The sequence below is a fragment of the Centroberyx affinis genome, unplaced genomic scaffold (genome assembly GCF_046629955.1).
Source record: "Centroberyx affinis isolate AG114_WGS23_722 - 3 ecotype Tasmania unplaced genomic scaffold, CSIRO-AGI_Caff_v1 ptg000859l_1, whole genome shotgun sequence".
NCBI classification, from domain to species: Eukaryota; Metazoa; Chordata; class Actinopteri; order Beryciformes; family Berycidae; genus Centroberyx; species Centroberyx affinis.
The window spans coordinates 26616-48211 of NW_027279453.1; the positions used below are offsets into that span (position 1 = coordinate 26616).

The 21596-nt window shown below is 45.3% G+C and overlaps 1 protein-coding gene across 1 annotated transcript; it reads right to left on the reverse strand.

Moving 5' to 3' along the window:
- Nucleotides 1-1993: 1993 nt before the first annotated feature.
- Nucleotides 1994-20277, reverse strand: mn1b (meningioma 1b). Its single transcript, XM_071521113.1, has 2 exons — nucleotides 15691-20277; nucleotides 1994-3546 (listed from the first exon to the last, which is right to left on the reverse strand). The coding sequence occupies exons 1-2, from the start codon at nucleotides 19226-19228 to the stop codon at nucleotides 3332-3334; spliced, it is 3753 nt and encodes a 1250-aa protein (XP_071377214.1). The 5' UTR covers nucleotides 19229-20277; the 3' UTR covers nucleotides 1994-3331.
- Between the last annotated feature and the right edge of the window lie 1319 nt (nucleotides 20278-21596).

The window sequence follows — 21596 nt, forward strand, 5'->3', positions numbered from 1 at the left end:
GTGATAGATTCTCTCTGAGGTGTGTGCTGGGAAAGCAAGACGTTTTCGACTTGAATTCTTTTGACCTTTTCCGTATCCAACAAGGTAAAAGTAGCCACCACAGCTTTTCATATATAATAATAACCTGGCATGCACCACACTGTCTGTGAGCACCAGAGACCTGTGAGCGCAAGCCCTCGTCCTGCCATCTGAAAGAGGTCAGCCAAACCAGACAGGCAGGTAGTGTGTCATGACATAAGTCTCCTGGCGTACACAGACTGCGGTGACTCTTTAAGGAAATTTGGCACCTTGGCATGAGCAAATACGAAGCACAAAACCCGGCTCGAGATTTAGTCAACAATAGAGAAGCACTTGAACTCCTCTTGATCCGTAAGCAGTCACCCGACCCAGCCTTGAGAAAGAAATACCTTTTGATCTTTTAAACACGTGCAAACCAGTCGAGTGTCAGCCATATTGCCAAAGACTAGTCAAACCAGTGTCATCCATGACTGTGAGCTCTTTGTCTCCAGAGTCACACACACACACACTCCTCTGCACAATTATGTCTTCCCTGAACAATAGAAAGGTAAATAAAATAATTATGATGCACTTGTTATCAAATGTGACAAGCATAGTTGAGTTTAAGTGTTAAAATCCAGGTAACTGTTTACACACAAAAGCACATAATGCCACCAATATCCGCACATCATTTTACTGATCCAATGACTAAATCTAAATTTAATTCTCCACCCATCGGTTTCACAGTGAGCATTGTGATCAACATACAACCCCCTCTCTCTCTCACTCTCTTACGCTCTCTCTCTCTCTCTCTCTCTCTCTCTCTCTCTCTCTCTCCCTCTTTCTCCCCCATTCTCCCTCCCTAAACAGGCCCTCCCAGGTGACATGACAGTCTCTCACATAACCAGTCTGCACTGTTTGCTAACGCTGCAGCTCTCTGTGCATCACATTCACAACAGGCTCTGCAATCCTACACAGCAGGCACTGGGTACAGCAGCAAGCACAAACACACCTGAATAACACAGACAGGGTCCTGCAGGGAGCTCCAGTTTGTGTGTGTGTGTGTGTGTGTGTGTGTGTGTGTCTGTGTGTGTGTGTGTGTGTCCTAGACAGCGGCGATGCAGGTTGATCACTAGCCCTGTTAGGCAGCATTGACGTCTCCACCTCAGAGCTGGCACACTGGGGAGTTATTGATTAGCATTAAGCATCCATGCAGATGGCCAATAAAGAGCAGGTGAGCGAAAGAGGGCCTGGGGAGAGGGGAAGAGAGTGGGGGGGGAGTAATAAGATGGGGGAGGGTAGCCAGGAACAACAGTCAGACATGATGAGGTAGAGAAATGTTGAAAAAAAAAAACAGGCAACGGAGAGAAGGGGCATTAATATATTAAAATATTGTGTATAGACTGCATCAAAGCTATTTCTATGCATTCTTGTTTTGGTTCTATGCATGGGATACCATCAAACTGACTTATTTTCTGAGATGCATTTTTTAAGGTAATTTTATGTCATTTCTGCTTTGTTAGATAGTGCATGGTGGAGAGTGTCAGGAAAGATGGGGGGATGACATGCGACAAAGGTTGTGAGCAGGAGTACATGGAATTAATCGCCTTAGCTTTCTGAGCCACCAGGAAGCCCCATTTTCTAGTGTTCCTGATGTTGCTGCCTCTGGCTTTAATATGGTGCAGGTTCCTGCATGCTTGTCAGGTAGTGTGCATCAGTCCACAGCTTCCCTGTCATACCTGTCACTTGGAATGTACTGTAGGCGCCTCCGTAATTCATTGATGATCCTCGGGGTACACACACACAGTATTCTGTGAATATTCTCTGAAGAAAAAAAGTGAAATAGTATATTATGCTGTGCATATGTTGAATGCCGCACAGCACAATTATTTTTGATTTCATGTTTGCTGCTGTGACTAATAATATTTTCTAGGAGAGTTCTAAAGAATAAAACCAATCGACAAAGTAAACACCAATTCCACCTTTAACGTCATATTTATTGTTATTTAGTTACTCAATAAAACATATACAGATATATACAATATGCAGGAAAACAGACGACTGCACTTTACATATTATTAAAAAAAGAAAACAAAAAACAAAAATCAGTTCGTAAATTGCCGTCACAGTCCTCCATCTATTGTTTCAGAAATTCAAATTCAGCAGAAGCTTTATTTAAAGATTACAAGATTGCCTAACACACAGCAAATTTTCTCTTATTTTACATGTGCAATACCAATAGTCTTTTTTTCAATTCCCTTATTAAACAGTCCCTTGACCTCCCATTTCAGTTCCCATTGGCTGAATTGTATACAAGTGGTTGAGCTCTTTCAGTTGATAGCAGGGGAGAGGAAGAGATAATATCAAGAGTAGAAGAAGAGAAGAGAAGAGAAGAGAAGAGAAGAGAAGAGAAGAGAAGAGAAGAGAGTGAAGGAAAGAAGACTTTGTCATTAATATAAAAAAACATACTGTATCTATATTCTGTCAGACAACTACAACAAACCCTAAATGATTAACAGCAGCAAAAGATACTGGTTAAGATTTACTTTGACAAAGAGGCAGAAAGTTGTGTTCAGAAATAAAATTTCTTCAGTTACATTCATGCGTACTCTGCTCTCACCACTTCTAATGAACCAGTGGGGTTTCATTGAGTGTGGGAAAGAAAAATCAGTAATTCTATGTATATCTGGTGACAGTGGGACTTAAAGGGGGAGAGAGGGGGGAAGAATTTAGGAGAGTGGCCTTTACTGGGAGGATACTGTACACATGATAGAGTATAGGTGAGAGCAGAGAGGCTGTGGTAAGTAACAGAGTAAAAGTCATGAGAACACAGTCACATCAACAGACTCAACACTGGTATACCATCACAGCCAATGACAATTGAGTATTTCTGCTTCTTCTGGTTTTGTATTCTCCTCCTTTGACATTTCTATATTTTTCTTCAAAAACAACAAAAAGAAAACAAAAAAAAAACAACAAAAGAACAAAATATTGACTTGAGGTTTTCCAGATGTGGGCATTGTTGGGTAGAGCCCGTGCTGTATTGTCCAGCAGTATGTATATGTGTCCTAAAGTGTGGCTGCGTGTATCAGAAAGAATGTGGTATTTGCATGTGTGTGTGCGTGTGTGTGCGTGTGTGTGTGTGTGTTCATGTATATGTTTATGCGTGTAAATGTCTTTCTCTCCCTGAACAGGCAAGAGCCGCTTGCAGTCGCCTCATCGACACCTCAACATCATCACCATCATCATCATCATCGTTATTTGTCTCTGACTCTTCCCTTCCGTCTCCTGTTGCGATCTGGTTTCCTACTTTTGATTGGGCCTGCTTTTCTGTTCAAGTCAGTGCCGCCACGAATGTCCCAAAGCGGTTGGAGATATCGGAGTGGAGGGAGCGCCAGGAGGAGACGGGCCCCCCTCGGCCCTTGCTGTCCCCCAGCTCGTCTGTGCAGTGGACGGACAGGCACTGCAGGTGGCTCCCTCCGCTGCCCGCTCCTCCTCCTCCAGCCCCGGGAGCCCCAGCTCCAGCCTTACTCTGGGACAGCTCCGATTCTGCACACAAACACAGAGACGAAAAGGTTAATTAACATTGTACGATGACTCACGACTTCAAGCAATTGGCATTTTCCAATACAGCTGAATCATTTAAAATACATATTTTTAATGAAACCAGTGTCATTTTCACATCCCACTCTAAATCTGCACTGTGAAATGAATTCAACACGATGCCACCCCCCCGATCAAGGATGTTGCAAGTAAGGTTTGCTCTCCTCCCCCTCCTCCTCATGCCTTTGGTGACAATACACACACATGCATACACATACACACACACACACACACACACACACACAAAAACATACACACATTCATTTGCTCCAAGTCAGCTGTGCAAATCGGGAGCACTCATGCGTGACCTCTGGTCAGGGGGTCAAAGGCCACTGAGAAAAGTGACCTTTAACCCTGTTTGACCCAATTTACTGGTATAATGACTATGCTATGGTATCGACCCTGTGTCACCAAGGTGTCGAGCCCTATATTAAATGGTTGCACCAAGCTTCCGGCGAATCCATACCTAGGTTTATCAAAGGTCATATAAAAAATTCAGTTAACGCTGACGGCTGCGATGCATGCTTCATCCATGGAGAAAAATCACTTTGTGCCATGTGGGGGGAAAAATTAGTCGAGAGGAAGATTGACGAGGACAGAAAGTGCTTGGCTAAACTATACGTAAAAGCACAGCGTCACGCGTCATCTGCCGAGAGATAGACTGCAGCGGGAGGAGAGTTGAGGGGTAGAAATGAATAAAAGTGTAGAAGAAGAAAGACACAAGATACAACAGGGAAGAGACATAAAGTAACTAAGAAAGAGGAAGGCAGGAACGGCGGGGCTATGTGTTATGACACTGGTATTGCATCGTGCGCTTTGGGTTTTGCCTCCAAGCAAGCCCAGAGCAGAGAGGAGTATGTGAAGCTGTTAGGAATCCATCGCTAAAATCAATCCGATTATTCTCCTATCTCCTTACCGCACAAAACACACCGCTGCCTTGTTCCTCAGGTGGCGGGCTGAGGCAGCCCCATGTGCTGCGCAAAGACACAGCGCTTTAAGAGACGGGGACAACTTTGTGTCTGACTGTAGAAAGCAGCTCTGACAAGCTGAAGTACATGTGTCAGAGAAGGGAGAGACTGTGATAGTGTACGCAGTCTGGGCATAGAGGCTGCAGATCACAACACCCCAGTCATCTGCTGCTCACCTACCTAGCTGATAAACTAGTGACAAAGAGGGAATAAGGAGCAGCAACGCTAACCTCCGTAACCCCGGCCTCTGTGTCACTCTCCCCTTTTTAGCTCATCTTCCCCTGCTCCTTAAACTGCTCCCTTTTTTGTTTTGCTCACTCTGTAAAAAAAAATGTCCTCTCCCTCCTTCTCTCCTTTCACAAACCCTGAAGCAGCAGTGACACAGTGTTAACAAAACACAGCCAGGGAAGGCAAGGCCAGGCCAGGCCAAGCAGCCGGGACAACCAAGAGAGGCAGGCAGGCAGGCAGTGAGGCAGGCTTGCCCCCCAGCCTGTCTGGGCTGCAACCACTGGAATGGAAAAGTGGGGGGATTTGGTAAAAGGTCAGGCAGCCGAGCCTCCCGTCCTGTGTCTCTCTCTCTCTCTCTCTCTCTCTGCCTGTCTCTCTCTCCAAGGACTAGGGACACGGTGCTAATGGGGGAGAAAGGAGTAGAGAGGGAGAGGGAGAGGGAGAGAGAGGGAGGTACGGGGGCAGGGGGGGATTTAGAGCAGTGGTGGCGACGACAAGATCTAACATTTGCCAGAGGGTCCAGTCATACACCTCAGCATGGCGGATCCCCACCCCCTGCCAGTATTTCCCCCCGCTGCCCCCCCTCCTCACCTCCCACTCCCTCCCCCAGCACCGTGCCCTCCAGCACCCGCCAGCAGCCCATGCTAGCTGGGCACAGCAGGGTCCGCACCGGCCTGAATAGGCAGCCAAGCGTTCCCCTGGCTCACTGCTGACACACAACAATCTGACAACACGCACAGCCAAAAACACACAACACGCCAACCGCTGCTGCCGCCGCCGCCGCCACACACCAGCCCTCAGCTGCTGCTCCACATGCGCACAGGCCTGCATGCACATACACACATATGCACATGCACGCACACACACACACACACACACAGAATCCCAAAACAGCTAGACATAGCACCCAGCCTCATCAATGCAAAGACAAGAATGGTAAACACAAAAAACAAAGAATACACACGGCTCAAACTACAGACATGATAATGCTCTCTCTCTCTATTCTTGCACACACACACACACACACACACACACAGTTCTTCCCTCCTATATAATGTTCAGACATGAGCTCATGTGAAAACATATTACTGCTGTTTATAAAACTGAAAACACGACACAAGCAATGATGTCAAAAGAAAAAAAAGAAATCCTTTCTGAGTTGAACATTTTCCCATCATTTTTTCAAGTTAAAGACCTGCGGCCCCATTGAATTGGTTTATAGCTGTGTTCACAATAGACTTTTCAATTAACAGCACGTGCAAAATCTACCACTTCTGAAGTAAGCCAAACACTTGACTACCGCCACTTTATTACAGGATTAGAATATCACCGAATATTATGAGGTACCCAAAGGGGACTCGAGGGATGTGATTTTTATGGAAAATCAAGGCGCTACACTTAAATTTGAAGCATTATCCATGGCGGCGTATTCGTTCAAAAGTGGAAACGGCAGTGTGAAATTCTACATCACACAAGTCTAAATCCCAAATCACCATGACATTTTACAAGCAGAGAAACCTTTTTTTTTCAATAAGATCTATCTTGTTAAGGCTGTTCAATGACTCGCATTATGTTGCCGGCGTAGAATTCATATCCACGGTAATATCTCAATGATAGCCTATTCATCTGAGGGGAACAAGTGCTTAGCATCAACAAACGGGGGGGAAATACCTAATAAAAAGGGAACAGTAACAGCACAAGCAGCTGTGCTGAGCCACAAATACACCTAAATATCCTTAACCACATTACAGTCAGAAAAGATTACCACAGCGATGTGTTAAGCAAATACTGAATTTAATGTGCTGCACTTATATCGCTATATCTCTCTCCCCTAGTGCGACACTTTGTTATTTAGTGCCTGATAATGACGCCCACACACACACACACACACACACACACACACACACATACACACACACACACACAGAGCAGTGGGCTTGTGGAGCCGTCTCACAGACACAGCTAGAGACGATTTACAGAGATGAGTAGAGCTTCTCGGATGTGTGCCGTGAAGGCAGGGAGCACAGCACACTGCTCCAGTTGTCTGGATGACACCAATGTGTCTGGGAGCTGACGGCCTGACACTGGTTTACATGTCACACCACACACACTCAACACACTCGCAACAGCGCGGGGAGGCAAACAATGGCTGCTTGGAGACTGCATTTTCTAGCAATTTAATAATGACTCTCATAGTGAGCAATTATTTTTTCAATTAATCTCAAAAGCAACATGGCAGTTAAAAATAATGACTGTAACCTTTGAAACTGACGTGGCTTGCGACTATTTGTAAAAGAAGTAGAGCGGAAAAAAAGTTGAATGAAATGTATGTCTTTGTGCCATGGCAAAAATATATATGGCAGAGGATGAAAATAAAGCACGCGTGAGAGGGCTCGCGTCTACAAAGCTCCTTTTTGGAGCGAGTTCCAGAGAGCCGTCACATTGATTTCCCAGGCCCCAGAATCCCATGCGGCAGGCCTCTGCCCTTTCTATCCCAAGCTCTACTTCCATGACGACACTTCACCTTTAACCCCGCGCTCCCCGGGGCTCGACCCCGTCCTCTCTGAACACAAACCAGCCCAATCAGAATGCTCCGCTCGCTGACAAAAACACCCAAAGGCCTCTGCTCCTATGACAGTGTGTGACATCAGGTCAGATTCCTTTAGCATAACAACTAGCAATACGGCCTTGTGTGAGGATTCTTGTCTTTGTCAGCACAATACGCCCGTCACCGTCCACAGATAAAAAGTTTGATCTCAACCATTTCGGAGGACGACAGAACCGAAAGAAATGTATTCGTTCTAGCATCCACAGCTGAAATATATAACGCCTTAAGGTTCTCCACTTTTTCTAGTAGTTGTCTCAAAAATGACATGGAAATGGGCCTCGGTGCCGAATTGCGACCGCACGTAATTACAGACACCCCCAAAGGAAAATGGCATCCCTCAAGTAGGTGCGCAGATATGTTAGGGAATGTTTGAATGACGAGTACGGGGACGAGCAGAGCTATGTATGGGCCCAGGTATCCCATGCCATGGGGTGGGGGTGGGGGTGGGGGGTGCAGGGCATGTGAGGCTCTCTGCGACCCCCCCCCCCCCCCCACACTCCCATTTCACCCAACTGCCGCAGTGTGACCTTTCCCTCAGAGCAGGGAGGATATCTGGAGGGAGAGGGGGGACATTTCTCAGGCAAGGGCACAGGGGTTATTTTGGTTTGAATTTCCTCTCTGTTCTCTGGCCTGCAACAAAAAAAAAAAAAAAAAGAAAAAAAAGAAAAACTTGCCCAGGCAGGCATTGCCCCCCCACCACCATTCCTTACCTCCTCTCTCCAGCAACACACCCATTCCCAACCCCTGATGCACACACACACACACACACATACACCTCCCCCTCAGGCCACAAGAAGCGCTTAGGAAACTAGACACAAATCGGAACACGGGAAGTGATTTAGTGCCTCCTGCATAAATCAAAACCATGTCCAGAACCTGTCCACCATGTCATCCAAGTAGGTGACATATTGATGTACTTCCCTGTCTCTATTTTGTTTCAGTATGTCACCGCACACTTTGTTTTCTATGTTTCTGCCTATTTGAAAATCTCATCCACACTTGAAAACAGTGGGAATCTGGGGATTTGGAGCATCTGCAGGGACAGAGGCCTGGGCTTTTAGCTTACCCCCCTCCCCCCAACCCCCCCAACCCAAACTCCTAAGCAGGAGTGAGTGTCTATAGTTAAAGTCCTATAGGTAGTTATACACCAAAGTAAAGTTAACAACTTGCACAAACTAATTCCATTTGTTGATCAAAAATAATAATAAATGTAATTGTGAATTCTGCTCCAGGTAATATTTTACCATATACTACTAAATTTTGGCATATCCAAATATTAATGTAAACATATCCATTTAATTGAATTGAATACATAATACATAACATAAATATCATTGTGAAATTAAACTTTTGCTGTGTGCAATCTATTTACATTACATATTTAAATGTGAAAATGTATTATTTTTTCAAACTATAATGTTTAAGTTCTATATATATATATACAATTACAATTCTTTAAATTCTTACATTTACAGATGAGGAGGAACAAGAGTCCCGGAGCGAGGAACTGAGAAGAAAATGAAAGAATTATTTTCTCTTTTACGTTGATGCAAATGGCAGCCATTACTCGCCTCACAAGCGAAACCTCAGATGTTCTCTGAAAGAAAAAAAAAAAAACTTCTTTCCATCTCTCTCACTTTCTCTATCACTCCATCAGTCTCTACTTCTCTCTCCCAGGAGAAACAGCTCCAGTGTCATAACTCATTTGTCAATTCTTCAATACAAATTAAAGGCGCCTGACGACTACCTGTATGGCAAATAGCATAACTGCTGCTGGCAGCATGACAACATCTACACATCTGAAAACACACATGCGCGCGCGCACACACACGCGCACACATACACACACACATTTTTAAAAGCAGTATTTGTGTCCCGGGCAAAAATATGAACACAGACCATCTTTCAGGAGTTTTATATCATTTTTTTGCTTTTTTTTTTTGTCTTGTTTGGCCTGATTTTGTCACTTAAAGAGACGGTGGACATTAGGAAGCATGTCACACACATCCACAATCAGAGGTTTGGAACATCCTGCTCCTCATTCGGCGCATCTCCCAGATAAATTCAGCTTTCCATTCCCTGCTCCATCCAAACAGAATATTTACCACATGCTGAGACAAGTTTTATTTTATTTCAGCACTCGTCCCCGGGGAAAACAAAACACCGGATGAGCTGCTATTTTGAAGAGTTGAAAATCCAGCAAGCAAAAGGCCTGACACCTTTGTTCATCCTTTTCTCTCTACATCAGTCACAAGCACGCTTCTTAAATAGGCTTCCTTTGACTGTCACTGGTGCTCAATGTCTTGCAAAAGCCCAGGACATAGAACACACACACACACACACACGCGCACAATCACACGCACACACACATACGTAAACACACACGCCAGCGCACAATTCTAAGTCTAAATTCCACACACTTTAAATACAAGATAGGTGTTTTTCAGTCCTGCACTATTTACAAGTCAAGTAAATACTCTTAAATATTTTCAACACATTAGAATTAAGTGAGCGTGTTCGACCAAGCGAGACACCTGAGATGAGGGCTGAAGCCGTGAGCTGCCACCGAGTCTACATAAATCAAACATTATGTCTACAGCTGACAAATCCACACTATCAAGTTCCACTGTCTACAAACCTGCCCTTCACCACATACGCACACGCATACATACAAACACACACACACACTGCTGAAACAAAAATTCATTGTGATAAGAGTAAAAATAGCTTGAGATTTTTTTCCCACCCTAGGGATAAATTTGTAGAGGAAGACATGAATTACTTTGTGAATGAAAAGAAAGGACGAAAGAAAACTTAAAAGCGACACTCAAGATATTTCTCAAACATTGGAACTTTCACTGTCTCTTCCGCATGTAAAATTTACCATAATGTATTTGTGCCGCTGACACGACCTGCACACAGACATAAACTATCTATTCTTTCTAGCCTTGATGAATCTGTCAATAACCAAGTCAACTTACAGGAGTTGCCGGAGGAAGAATTACCACTTTTGGAAACAATATTACCAAGGCTAATTGCTATGATTATCATAATGATTATTATTACGGCAGTACAGGAGTGTGCAAAAGGCTTGCTGGGTGTGTGTTGTTGAAAAAGTCAATATGAAACACCTTGTAATGACAGGTAGGGAACATGGACTGCCCCAAGCTCTTTTTTCCCCCCATTCAAGCACATGCCAATCACTTTTTTCTTTCTTTCAGAAAAGGAAATAGAAATTACTGGTGTGATTTGTGGGATTGTTGTCATACTGAAATGTCAAAGCCAGGTAGTCTCACAGGATTGTTCTTTAGGTGGAATATCAATATGGCTGTTTCAGCGGATTAAACTGCTCTCTATCAGGCATGATAAGATGTGAGTTCCCTCTTTTCAAACCTGTCAAAATCAGACCGACAGAGATACGGAGATCATTATTACAGTTATCAGGAGTGATTTTATGGGAGTGAGGAGTGAAACTCTTCCAGGGGGTTAACTGTGAAGTGTGTTAAGTGTGATAACAAGAAAACAAATGTCATGTGTATACTCACACAAAACTATGTGGGGAAAACACTGAAAAGTAAAAATAAAAGTAACTGAATCACTTCCTATGGCTGTTATCAAGAGAACACATGACTTTCAGCATGAACAGTCAGGTTCTGGCTAAGATATTAGAAAGTAGAAGGAAAGAGGAAGAGCGTAAAGAAGTGTAAAAAAAAAAAAAAAAAAGGAAGGGGGGGGGGGGAGGATATCAACTGACACAGTACAAGGGAATATGACTAATGTACAACTCCATGCAATTCACATCCAGCTCCCCTTCCCCTAGCCTCCATGGGGGCTCGAGGTGCTCTATAGTAGACCGGGCTCTACAGGCCCCAAGGCTTACAGCAGCAGGTATTCCTGTGCTTCAGTGAAAAAACTTCAGCTACATGCTATCACAGAGAGAGGAGGCCAAGTATGGGGTCCAAAGGGGGCCATTACTGCAGCACACATCGCTCTAAACAGGCACACTGGGACCACAGACAGGGCGAGCTGGGATGCATTGGGTGAACAGAAACCAGCACAGAATACACCTCCTCTACACAACAAGCGCAGTCCAACTTCTGTCGGCTCCGCAGCACCTTGTGTTCACGTCCATAATGTACTTTAGCCTAGTTGTCTGTATATTCAAAAACTCTGGGGGTTGCCTAGAGAATAATATTGAATTTCTACACAGAGTGTCCTATTCAAATCAGGGCCAGATTTGCGGCTCCTGCAGTCTGCTCAGACTTAAGACTTTGCCTATAGCGCTGGACGGCTCCATTACAAACACACCTGGCACCAAAATGGTCTAGAGTCGTGCTGAAACCGCAACAGGTTTTACACAACTTTACATTGAGAAGATGCAGCATTATGGACGCTGCACTGAGCCTAAAGGACGATGAAAACACTCACCTATACGACCAAACTCATCCTTGTTCCCCACTTATTTCACCTCATCTGAAGCAAACTCCTTTGCAGCACCCAAGTACACACACAACCATAATCCACCTGTGTCACTTAAGTAAACTTCCCATAAAACACTGGGTACGGTCTATAAAAGAGCAAATAAGCATAATCATCCAAAACACCCACTATGAAAACTGTCTGTCTGAGTTCTCATAGCAGATCCCTTCTCACCAGAAACTCGTACAACAGCAAGTTAGACACTTTCTGTTTCAAGACAATTATGAGGTTCACGCTGACTGAAAATAAAAACCAGAAAGCACACAAAGGTCTGCTAAGAGTCGCAAATCACATTTAAATTCATCTTTATAAAACTTTACATCTATTTTTTAAAGACTCTTCGGAGAAAAATCACTATATAATTATGGTTTATTTATTCATATATTTTATGAGTAAAATTACTGCATTATTTAATGTTATGAACTTGATGAGCTAATGATATGCCAGTTATTTAAGCATGAAAATAATCTATATTTCATTCCCATTTAAACTGCCCTCCTGTGAGAGCAAAATAAGACACAGAGGTCCTTTTTTTTTGAGGTGGACAGGTAGAAAGCTATTTCACTTGGAAGAATAAAGGCCTAGCGTTGCACATCACAAAAATATATTATGTCTGTCACTGTCAAATTAATTTTCTATCATGATGCATTAGCCTATATATCAGGTTTATATTACAAGTTATATGGTCTAGTATTGAATCTCAAAATCTTATTTTTCCTTAAAATATGTGGAAACAAATCTGCCAATGGAATGAGATCTTTCACTTTTTCCCCCAATGCAAATCATCTTGTTTTAAGAGTTTTCTTGAATTAAGTGACATTATATTGATACTAATGGAGTGACCTGCCTTATTTCAAGTCCGTGTCACTGAGATTATCTCCCATTGGTAGATTTTTTCATGAGATCTTAAAACTCAAAAGTAGACTAAGAGGATATTTTTTGCAGTGTGAAAAGCCTGTGGGATGTTAGCTCTTATAGAACTACACAGTGGGCTATGACTTATCTTAAATTATTATGTTATTTTGCGCCCTTCTGTGTAGCCTAAGCATCGGATTCAATCTCAAAATCCCCCTCCCTCCCAAATACACCTCCACCCTTTTTTCATCTTTGCTGTCTGAAGCACTCAAATGAGAAACTGTCAGGAGCCGTGATTTGTGCTAACTAGCTATCGATCGCTCCAGAGCTGCATGCCTTGTGTCCATGCAGGGAGGGCTGTATGAGGAGAGGAGGAGAGGAGAGGAGAGGAGAGGAGAGGAGACAAAATAGGCTAACCTGCCTTTAAACGCCCGCTGTTTGGTGTGTATTTGGAATATGGGCAAGACGTGCTTTTTATTATCAGCCCTAGAGAGATTCAATCAGTGAGAGTAATAGAGTAAAGTCTGGCTGACTGCTCATCAGTGTTGGGATCCTTACTCAAAAAGTAGTGGATTACTCATTACTCATTTCAAAAGTAGCCTACTGGCGTTAGTTCCTGTTACTCCGTTACACCCCGTCCTCTGTTATCTCCGTATATTAGGATAACACCTTTCTTGTGAATGATCATGGGAACCAAACAGCGTTGATGTCCGATGTTCTTGTCATCCTATCCGATAAAATTAAAGTGGCAATACGCCTACTTTCACTCAAAAAGTCAACTTTTCTGCCATTTCTCGTCTAAACTCCCTGAGAGGACGGCGACTAAGAGGAAAACGACTCGTTGGATGAGGTGGAATACAGTTTTTGGATAGTTCATTTCAATCTGAGATTTAGCTGGAGTGATAACTATTTATTTATTTAGGGTATTTATTTATTTATTGTTGCGACATATTACTGAAATTAAAACCGTAATTCGTTACACTACTCGTTACTAGGAAAAGTAGGCTAATCACATTGTAGTAACGCGTTACAACCCGAGACCCCGCTCTCAGTCTCGTATAAACAATGCGCCTGGACTCCAGTCTCAGCGCCGTGCGCGCCCCCGCCCTTCTCTGCACCCGCACTGATCAGAACAAAGAGGCGCTGGAGACGCGCTGGGGGCCACATATCCACAGATATACATATCCACATATACAGGCTGCATATCCACAGATCCACATTCTCACATATCCACGTATTCACAAGGAGAAAAGGGCCTCTCGACTGAACTGCTCACTGGCAGCGACCCGCCTCTTTGTGCAGCACTGTCAACCATCTCTGTGTGGCTTTGCAATTTATTTAGAAATTAAAGGGCATCAACATGCATAGAAAAAATACATATTTCAATATTTACAACTTGCCCATATTGGGTATTACCTAAATGGACAACATTCATTATAGCCAATTATTATCATTATTATTATTCGTATTATTATTAACAACACTGATAATAATAATAATGATAATATAAAATAATAATAATATAAACCAATAATTATAATAACAATTATAATATATAATAATAATAAACTTAATGATATCCATACTTGAATAACGTAAATAATTAATGATTTAGGCTATGTTGTATTTTGATTGACAGCCACTATCAAACCACTAAGTTAAAACTACGTGATACAATGAATCTCCATTTACAGATAGCAGTAATCTCTGATTTAGACTGTAACAGTTGAAAAAGTGTTTATGTGCCGTTAGGCCAGAAAATGTTTGTCTTTGTCTCGGAGTTGACGTGAATTTTGGCAAATGTATTATGATTGTATGGACCTAGAAACATATTTCAAAATAACTAATTATATAATAATAATGCTATATAATAATAAAATAATAATAATCTAACAATAACAACTTTTTATTATTATTATTATTATTATGATCATTATTATTATTATTATTATTATTCATCCTCTCGGCATGAATAAAATAAACTGTGAACTAAATTTAGTGGATGATTTCTAAATTAAATATTTCCCTCCCAAAAAGATGAAATTGCATGGCTGTATTTATTTTACCATGAGCTCTAATCCTGGAAATCCTGTCCTGCCAATCTAAAATCAATCCACTTTCACCAGCGCTACATTATCCCATGGTAATAACAAAAACAAACACGTAACAAGGCGAGGGAAACCCCGCTGCGAAAACGCATATCCTCAAAAAGCTATTAATCTTCTCAATGCAGTTGTTCACCCTGAAAACCGAGATAAAGAACCACAGGAAATGTTTACTTTTCTCGAGCTGTTCTTTTGAAGTTCCTCTACAATGAAGAAACCTATAAAATACACCATAGAAAAAGGTACAAGGATTACTTTGTTGAGTTAGATGGCATTTAAAATTGCTCCATTCCGATTATCATCAAGTCTTCAATACGGAATCCAGTGATAACTTTGACAATCTTTGACAAAAAAATACGATATAAATCAGAATTAGCTTTTTTTTCTTTTGTCCAAACTTGAATGGAGTAATCTTAAAATTTATTATCTGCCACTAAGCCTCTAAAATCCAAAGACCCAAGTTAAATGGTGACCGCCTCGCTGCCTACAGAGACGGCTGCTTTCTCCCCGCACAATATGGACAAAAGGTCTTACAGCGTTAAGAGAACGATTCGCCCGATCCTACAGGTCGTATCACACTGATTTTCAAATTAATAAAAAAGTATATATTTTACAAGCGAAAATAAGCTAATTTAATGAGCAGAAAAGGAGAAAAGTAAATGCAGTGTCTCACACCTTGTGCGCTTGAGAGAGATAGAGAGTGAGTGAGTGAGTGAGTGTGAGAGAGAGAGAGAGAGAGAGAGAGAGAGAGAGAGAGAGAGAGAGAGAGAGAGAGAGAGAGAGAGAAAGAGAGAAGACAAAGTAGATAAAAGGAAGGAAAACAAAGGAATCAAGCAGTTTCATTTACCTTCTTTACTGTTATTTTGGCTCTTATTTTTTTCCCAGGGCCCCATGGCCTTGTCATCCTCTGGCCCGTCCATCATGGCCTTGTCGCTGGGCACGTACCAGGTGGCGTGCTGCTCTGCCATGAGGGTGTCAAGGTCAATAGTGCCCATTGAGCCCTTCCCAGCATCCGGGCTGCAGCTCGCCAGCTCATTGTCTCCATTCTGTGAGGGACAGTCGCCGTTCTTTTTGCCATTCTTCATAGCCAGCGGCTGGTCCTCTGAGATACTGAATTGCTGCCGTTGTAGCTGGATCTGGGCCTGCAGGATCTCCAGAGGATGGATCTCATCCTGGCCGGAGGTGCTGGAAGGGGTGCGTACCTGCTCCATCCCAGGAGTGCCCGGGTGGCTCACCCCGCTGCCCCCTGTGCCCCCACCGGCGCTCAGTCCATAGCTGTCGGGTGTCGAGGTAGTATGATTGTTAATGCCCATGCCTAGGGGCTTCTGTCCATTTATCAACCCATGGTCACCCCTCTGCAGTTTGGGTGAGCCGGTGATCATGGGGCTGCGGTTAGGCTTGGTGGCTGAGGCTCCTCCTGCGTCTGAGCTGGAGGACACCTCATCCTCGTTGCCATAGTGGGTGCTGACATCGTCAGGAAAGTCCACTCGCGGTGAGCTACTGTCAGACTTGGTGACACTTTGAATGCCACTGTCCAGAGAAGACATCAGGTCTGCCTGGTCCCCCAACATTAGGTCACCTCCTTTTCCCCACGAGGGGGACTGGAGGGGTTTCTCATGGGGCGTACCCCCACCCCTCTCCCCAACGCCAGCTGAGGGGGTCTGCTGGCCTGGACTTACAACAGGGTTACCGTTGTCAGAGGAAAAAAAAATTCCAGGGCTCACATGTCCACTGTCTCTTTTTCTCCTCCCTCTCCCTCTCCCACTCCCTGTTGTTGCTTTCCCCTCACTGCACGGGGTAGCGTCCATGTTGTAATTTGGGGAGAGGGCACTGGCTTCCCCCTGCACCGTCTGGCTTTGACTTGCAGGCTTAGCGTTGCTATTCCCGGTGCCAGGCATCTGGCTGTTCTGGGAAGTGCCGCTCTGAAAATATTCAGGACCAGCACTGCCAGTCCCATTAGCTGTGCTGCTATTAATGTCCTGCTCTGTCTGACTCAGTTTTCGCTTGCCCTCATTTTGGTTCTTCTTGTTGAATGTTACGTTGAGGTTGGGGGCCCCTAGGCTAGCGATCATGTTCTGGCAGGCCGTAGAAAGGGCCGCCAGGCAGCTCTGGCCGAAAACATTGTCTTTAGTGCTGGTTTTGCTGAAGTTCCCTAGAGAGAGAGCTCCAAGCTTACTAACGGACGACCGCTGGCCTGCGGGGAACTCAGACTGAGGAGGGTAGCTCCCTGGTGAGGTGCTCACCCCCTGGGGAGTGCTGTGGGCTGGCCCCTGACGGTTAGCCCCTCCATAGGGAAACGTCGGCTGAGCTCCCATAGGAGGTGCAGGGAAGTCTGCTGGTCGTCTCTCTGCTGGTGCATTCGGATGCCCCACTCCTGCTCCTGGAGACTGCATCTGTGACAGGTTGCCCATGTTGCCACTGAACTGGGAGTGCATGCCCGGGGAATGGAGAGCCTGGACGTGGCCGTCTCCTGGTATTCTCATGGGCTCCTGCATGCCCATGCCTGGCCTAAACATCATCCCAGCCCCGTTCTGCTGCAGCCCCATGTCATGGGCCCCTGACTCATTTCCCGCTCCACCCATACGCCGTGACATCATCTCCCCTGGTGGGTGGGACCCCGGGAACCAGGAGTTCTCCTGAGTTACGTGAGGATTCTGTCCGTCAAAGTTGGGCATCCTGCCACCATTCTCCCTGTCAAAGTTGGGCTGAGGCATGCTCCCCACTGGGCCTCCATGAACCATGGGGCCCGGAGGTACGTCGCCGTGATGACCCAGCTGCTGCAGACTGGGCTGCCTCATCCTCTGCTGCTGGTTGCGAGAGGCCATCTGTTTGATCATCATGGCTGCATTCTGACGCTGCTGCAGAGACTGCTGCTCAGGCCCCGCATGCTGCAGGGGACCTGGGGGGAAACCTTCACTCACAGGTGGGGTGAACTCTCCAGGTAGGCCCGGGTAGGCAGAGGGGGACAGGTGGTTCTCTATTCCACCACCCCAACCTTCACCGCCATGTGCATTAGGGAACTCAAATCTAGGCCTTTTAGCCATGTTCATATAAGGAGAGTCAAAGTGTTGCAGCCTCTGATTCGGGGGCTGTTGGGAGGGAGGAGGAGGAGCTGGCTGTTGCATATTAAACATGGGGTCCCCATAGGGGTGCAGGCTCCTATTTTCCAGTCTGTGAATGGGATATTCAAACTGGTTGTGTTGGCCAGGCATCATGACCCCTCCATCCAGAATGTTGGGGTTGGTAGAGCCGGGCTCAGGCTGAGGGGGTCGGGGGAGACCAGGGGGGCATGAGTTCTGTCTCGCTATCAAGCCAGCCTGTTGTTGCTGCTGCATGAGAGGATGTCTCGCATTTACCCCCGGCTCCATTCCCACGGGCACCTTCCGGCCATTTCCAAACCGCTCAAAAAACACTCCGTGCTGTGGGGGTGGCTGAGGCTGCTGGGGCTGTGGGGGTGGCTGGTGCCCTTTGGAGATGCCCTGCATACCTGGTGTCCGTGGCATGCCAGGGTTCCCTGGGAAATTCCCACTGGCAACTGGCCTTCCTGGCCCAAAATGGGGCAACTGAGATTCTGATTCTGAGGGGGAAAATACAGGTACATCAAAATGTCCAGATGGCGGCTCACTGGGGAAATTATACTCTAATCCCTCAACAGCTCCCTGGTTGGGCATTCGCCGAGGCTCCAGGCCATGAGACTCAGAGGAGGACGAGGAGGAGGAAGGGAGACCATGGAAGGATGCTGCCCTGTTAGGTGACTGGTCCAAGGGTAGACAGGGGGCAGGGACGGCATGGTTGCCACTGGGAGGGCCGTGATGTTGGAAGTCAGGCATGTTACCGGACCTCTGCTGCTGCTGGGGGAAGCCGTCCCCTGCCTGGCCCTCGGCGAGGGGATCAAATCCCTCTCCGAAGCCCTGCTGTGGTCCCATGCCATTGTTGTTGTAGCCCATTAGCCTGCCACCATGCAAACAGGATGACCCTGGCTCTGGGCCTCCAAAATTCCCGCTAAAGTGAGGGTGATGTTGGTGGGGGTGAGGTTGGTGGCCGTGGGGATGTCCTTGATGAGGTTGTTGGTTGTTAAAAAATCCATGCATGGGTCCTTGCTGCTGCTGCTGCTGCTGAAGTCCGCCGCCCGCATGCATGTCCGAGTGGCCCCGCGGGTGAAAGCCCCCGTACTGCTCTCCGTTCATGCTCATATTGAGCCCGAGCATTGGCGGCTCGTTTAGCGGGCCCATGCCGGGCTCCACGGCTCCCGGCGGGCCTCCAGCGTGAAAGCCGGGGCTTTTATAATGGGAGCCCATGTTCAGTCTTGGTTGGTTTATGTTTCTCTCTGACTGGCCAGGGTTTCTGCTATTAATCTGAGAACCAAACTGCTCCAGCCCAAACATACTCCCCTGCTATCAATCCCACATGACAGCCAGCTTGCCAGGCATCGGCACACTGTCTGTTTTTTCCGTCTGTCCCAAAAAGAAAAAAAGAAAAAAAAAGAAATACAAGATAGCCTACTATGCAAAGGCAGACACGTTTGTATCTCACTACTGAATAAATTGTTATAATTACTTCAGATCTATTCACTCACCAAATAAGTTCTCATTGTTCTGGTTCAATTGTTTTTTTCCAACTTCTCCAAGGACGCGGAGAATAAAGGGGACAGTCTGTGTCCAAATACGCACGTAAATAGTGTCCCTGTTCCCGTGCGTATGCGTGCGCTTGTCTGCTCTTCTTATTCCTTTTGATTAAGCCAACAAATTATAAAACACACTTATTTGACTTGCAGCATGACTGACCTATCGTATTCCAAAGTTTTTCTGTGCGCATTTCTTCATGCCGAACATGACACAAAAACATCTCGCTAACTTATAGCCTAATATCAGAGCGCAGGAGGATTACGAGAGATCAAACAGAGAATAGGACAATTTCTGTCGTCTATTTCATTATTCCAGTCCGATGTCAAATGTCCCGGGACGACTTTTTACGGGGGGTCCCATACTGGAGACGAGGAAAAAGTCCACTTGGAGCCTTTTAGTTAAATCTAACCTCTGTGGCTTTGGAAAAAAATCTTTTTGAAAAAAAAAAAGACTGCCCAAGTGATGCCCTTCAAAATCTCGACAACTGCTGAACAGGCATGTAGCCAAAAGTCCAGTGTGATGGAAAGTCCAGAAGAACGGCTGTCCAACCCAGGCACCGGAGAACCGGAGAGTCCGCTCTTTAGGCGACCTCAACCCCGGAGCGGCGGGGCACGCACTACCTGCACTCCACCACCACGGAGCGGCTTGACAGCATCCTTCACCCGCTGCCGGTCATGTGCCTTGCAGCTACGCGCCGTGCAGCACCCTTTTCCTTTCGCTGCCTTTCGTTCCCGTCTTGTGCGTCTCTGTGATTCCCGAGTCTGGTCTGGTCTGGTGTGCTCTGAGTCCAGCTGGGAGCGATTCACGGCTACACTCACACTCCGCTCTGCCGCTTGGCGCTGTGTGAGATCAACGCGTCCAGAGGAGCCAGCAACAAGTTTTGCATTTCTGCAGCCACTTCCATCCATGAGCTCCCAGCCAATCAGAGAACACAGAAAGCTTTGGGGGCGGGACAAATGTTTTTAAGGTGGTCCGCGGAGTAAATGAGACTGTAAACCCGTGTGTGTAAATCAGAGCTTAAAAAATGGCATTCTCAACGTAAGGTTTTGACCAAATCAGGTAGCTCAGGGGCTCCGAAATATTTTTCCCCTCCCCGGCCAATAGATTAAGAACTGGCCTTGAACCCGCATTTTATAAGACTAGCTTTGTCCTAAGGGACATTTTTGTTACTGAATATGGCACAGAACTGGACAACTGTTTATAGGTGGGGATTAACAGTGGGGAGAATGGACAGTCACTCCTGTAACACTATGTCACGGTCCTATCCTCTAATGGAGTTAGAATGAAATTATTCCGTATACTGCTTTTGACCCACTGGAGCCCTGCGGGTCCGCGGACCCCAATTTGGGAACCAGTGATGATGCCTACACACCCATTTTCGGTTCAGTATAGATGGTATAGACCTAAGTCTCCCCATTAGGCTACAACATAATTATGCAATCACTGATGACTTGATGCGGAGTAGGGATATAGGCCTAGTTTAACGAATACAGCCAGAGGAGCATGTTGGGTTTATACACACATACAATTATTTTCCGATTGTGTGTATTAATGTGTGGGTGATCGTGTAATGTGCATAATTACTTAAATCACCATTACCGTACAAGTTGAACGTTATCAATCAGTTGTCGGCAAATGGGGACAAAATTTGAAAACATAAATTGTATTTTTTACTCAAAATGTAGGAAATAACACAGAAAATCTATTGTGAGTGGTGTAAAGGTCCAATATTGGCCTCGGGAGCATAAGCTTGATTTAAAGCTGCTGCTGAGTCTGAGAGATAAGACGGATGTCTGTCAGACTGAAATACAAACGTCTCGGTTGATATTGATATTAAGACAGAGATGAAGATATAATGCTGTCCTGCTCACACTGGCTCAGAGAACTCCCCTCTTTGACCCATCTTCGTGGATTAGGTCTGTGTCCCGACGGGGGAAAATCCTCCTTAAAACACCATCTGAACTGAATCATGTGGATGGTATTGGGCTTCGGTTCCGATAATCAATAGCATTATCTTAGTATTATACTCCGTAAAATAGCTCATTTTTTCCAAGGCCAAATTAGGACAATTTATGATCACAATTAGGTATACAATATAAATTCATCTGTGTAACGTTGAGTGCTAAAA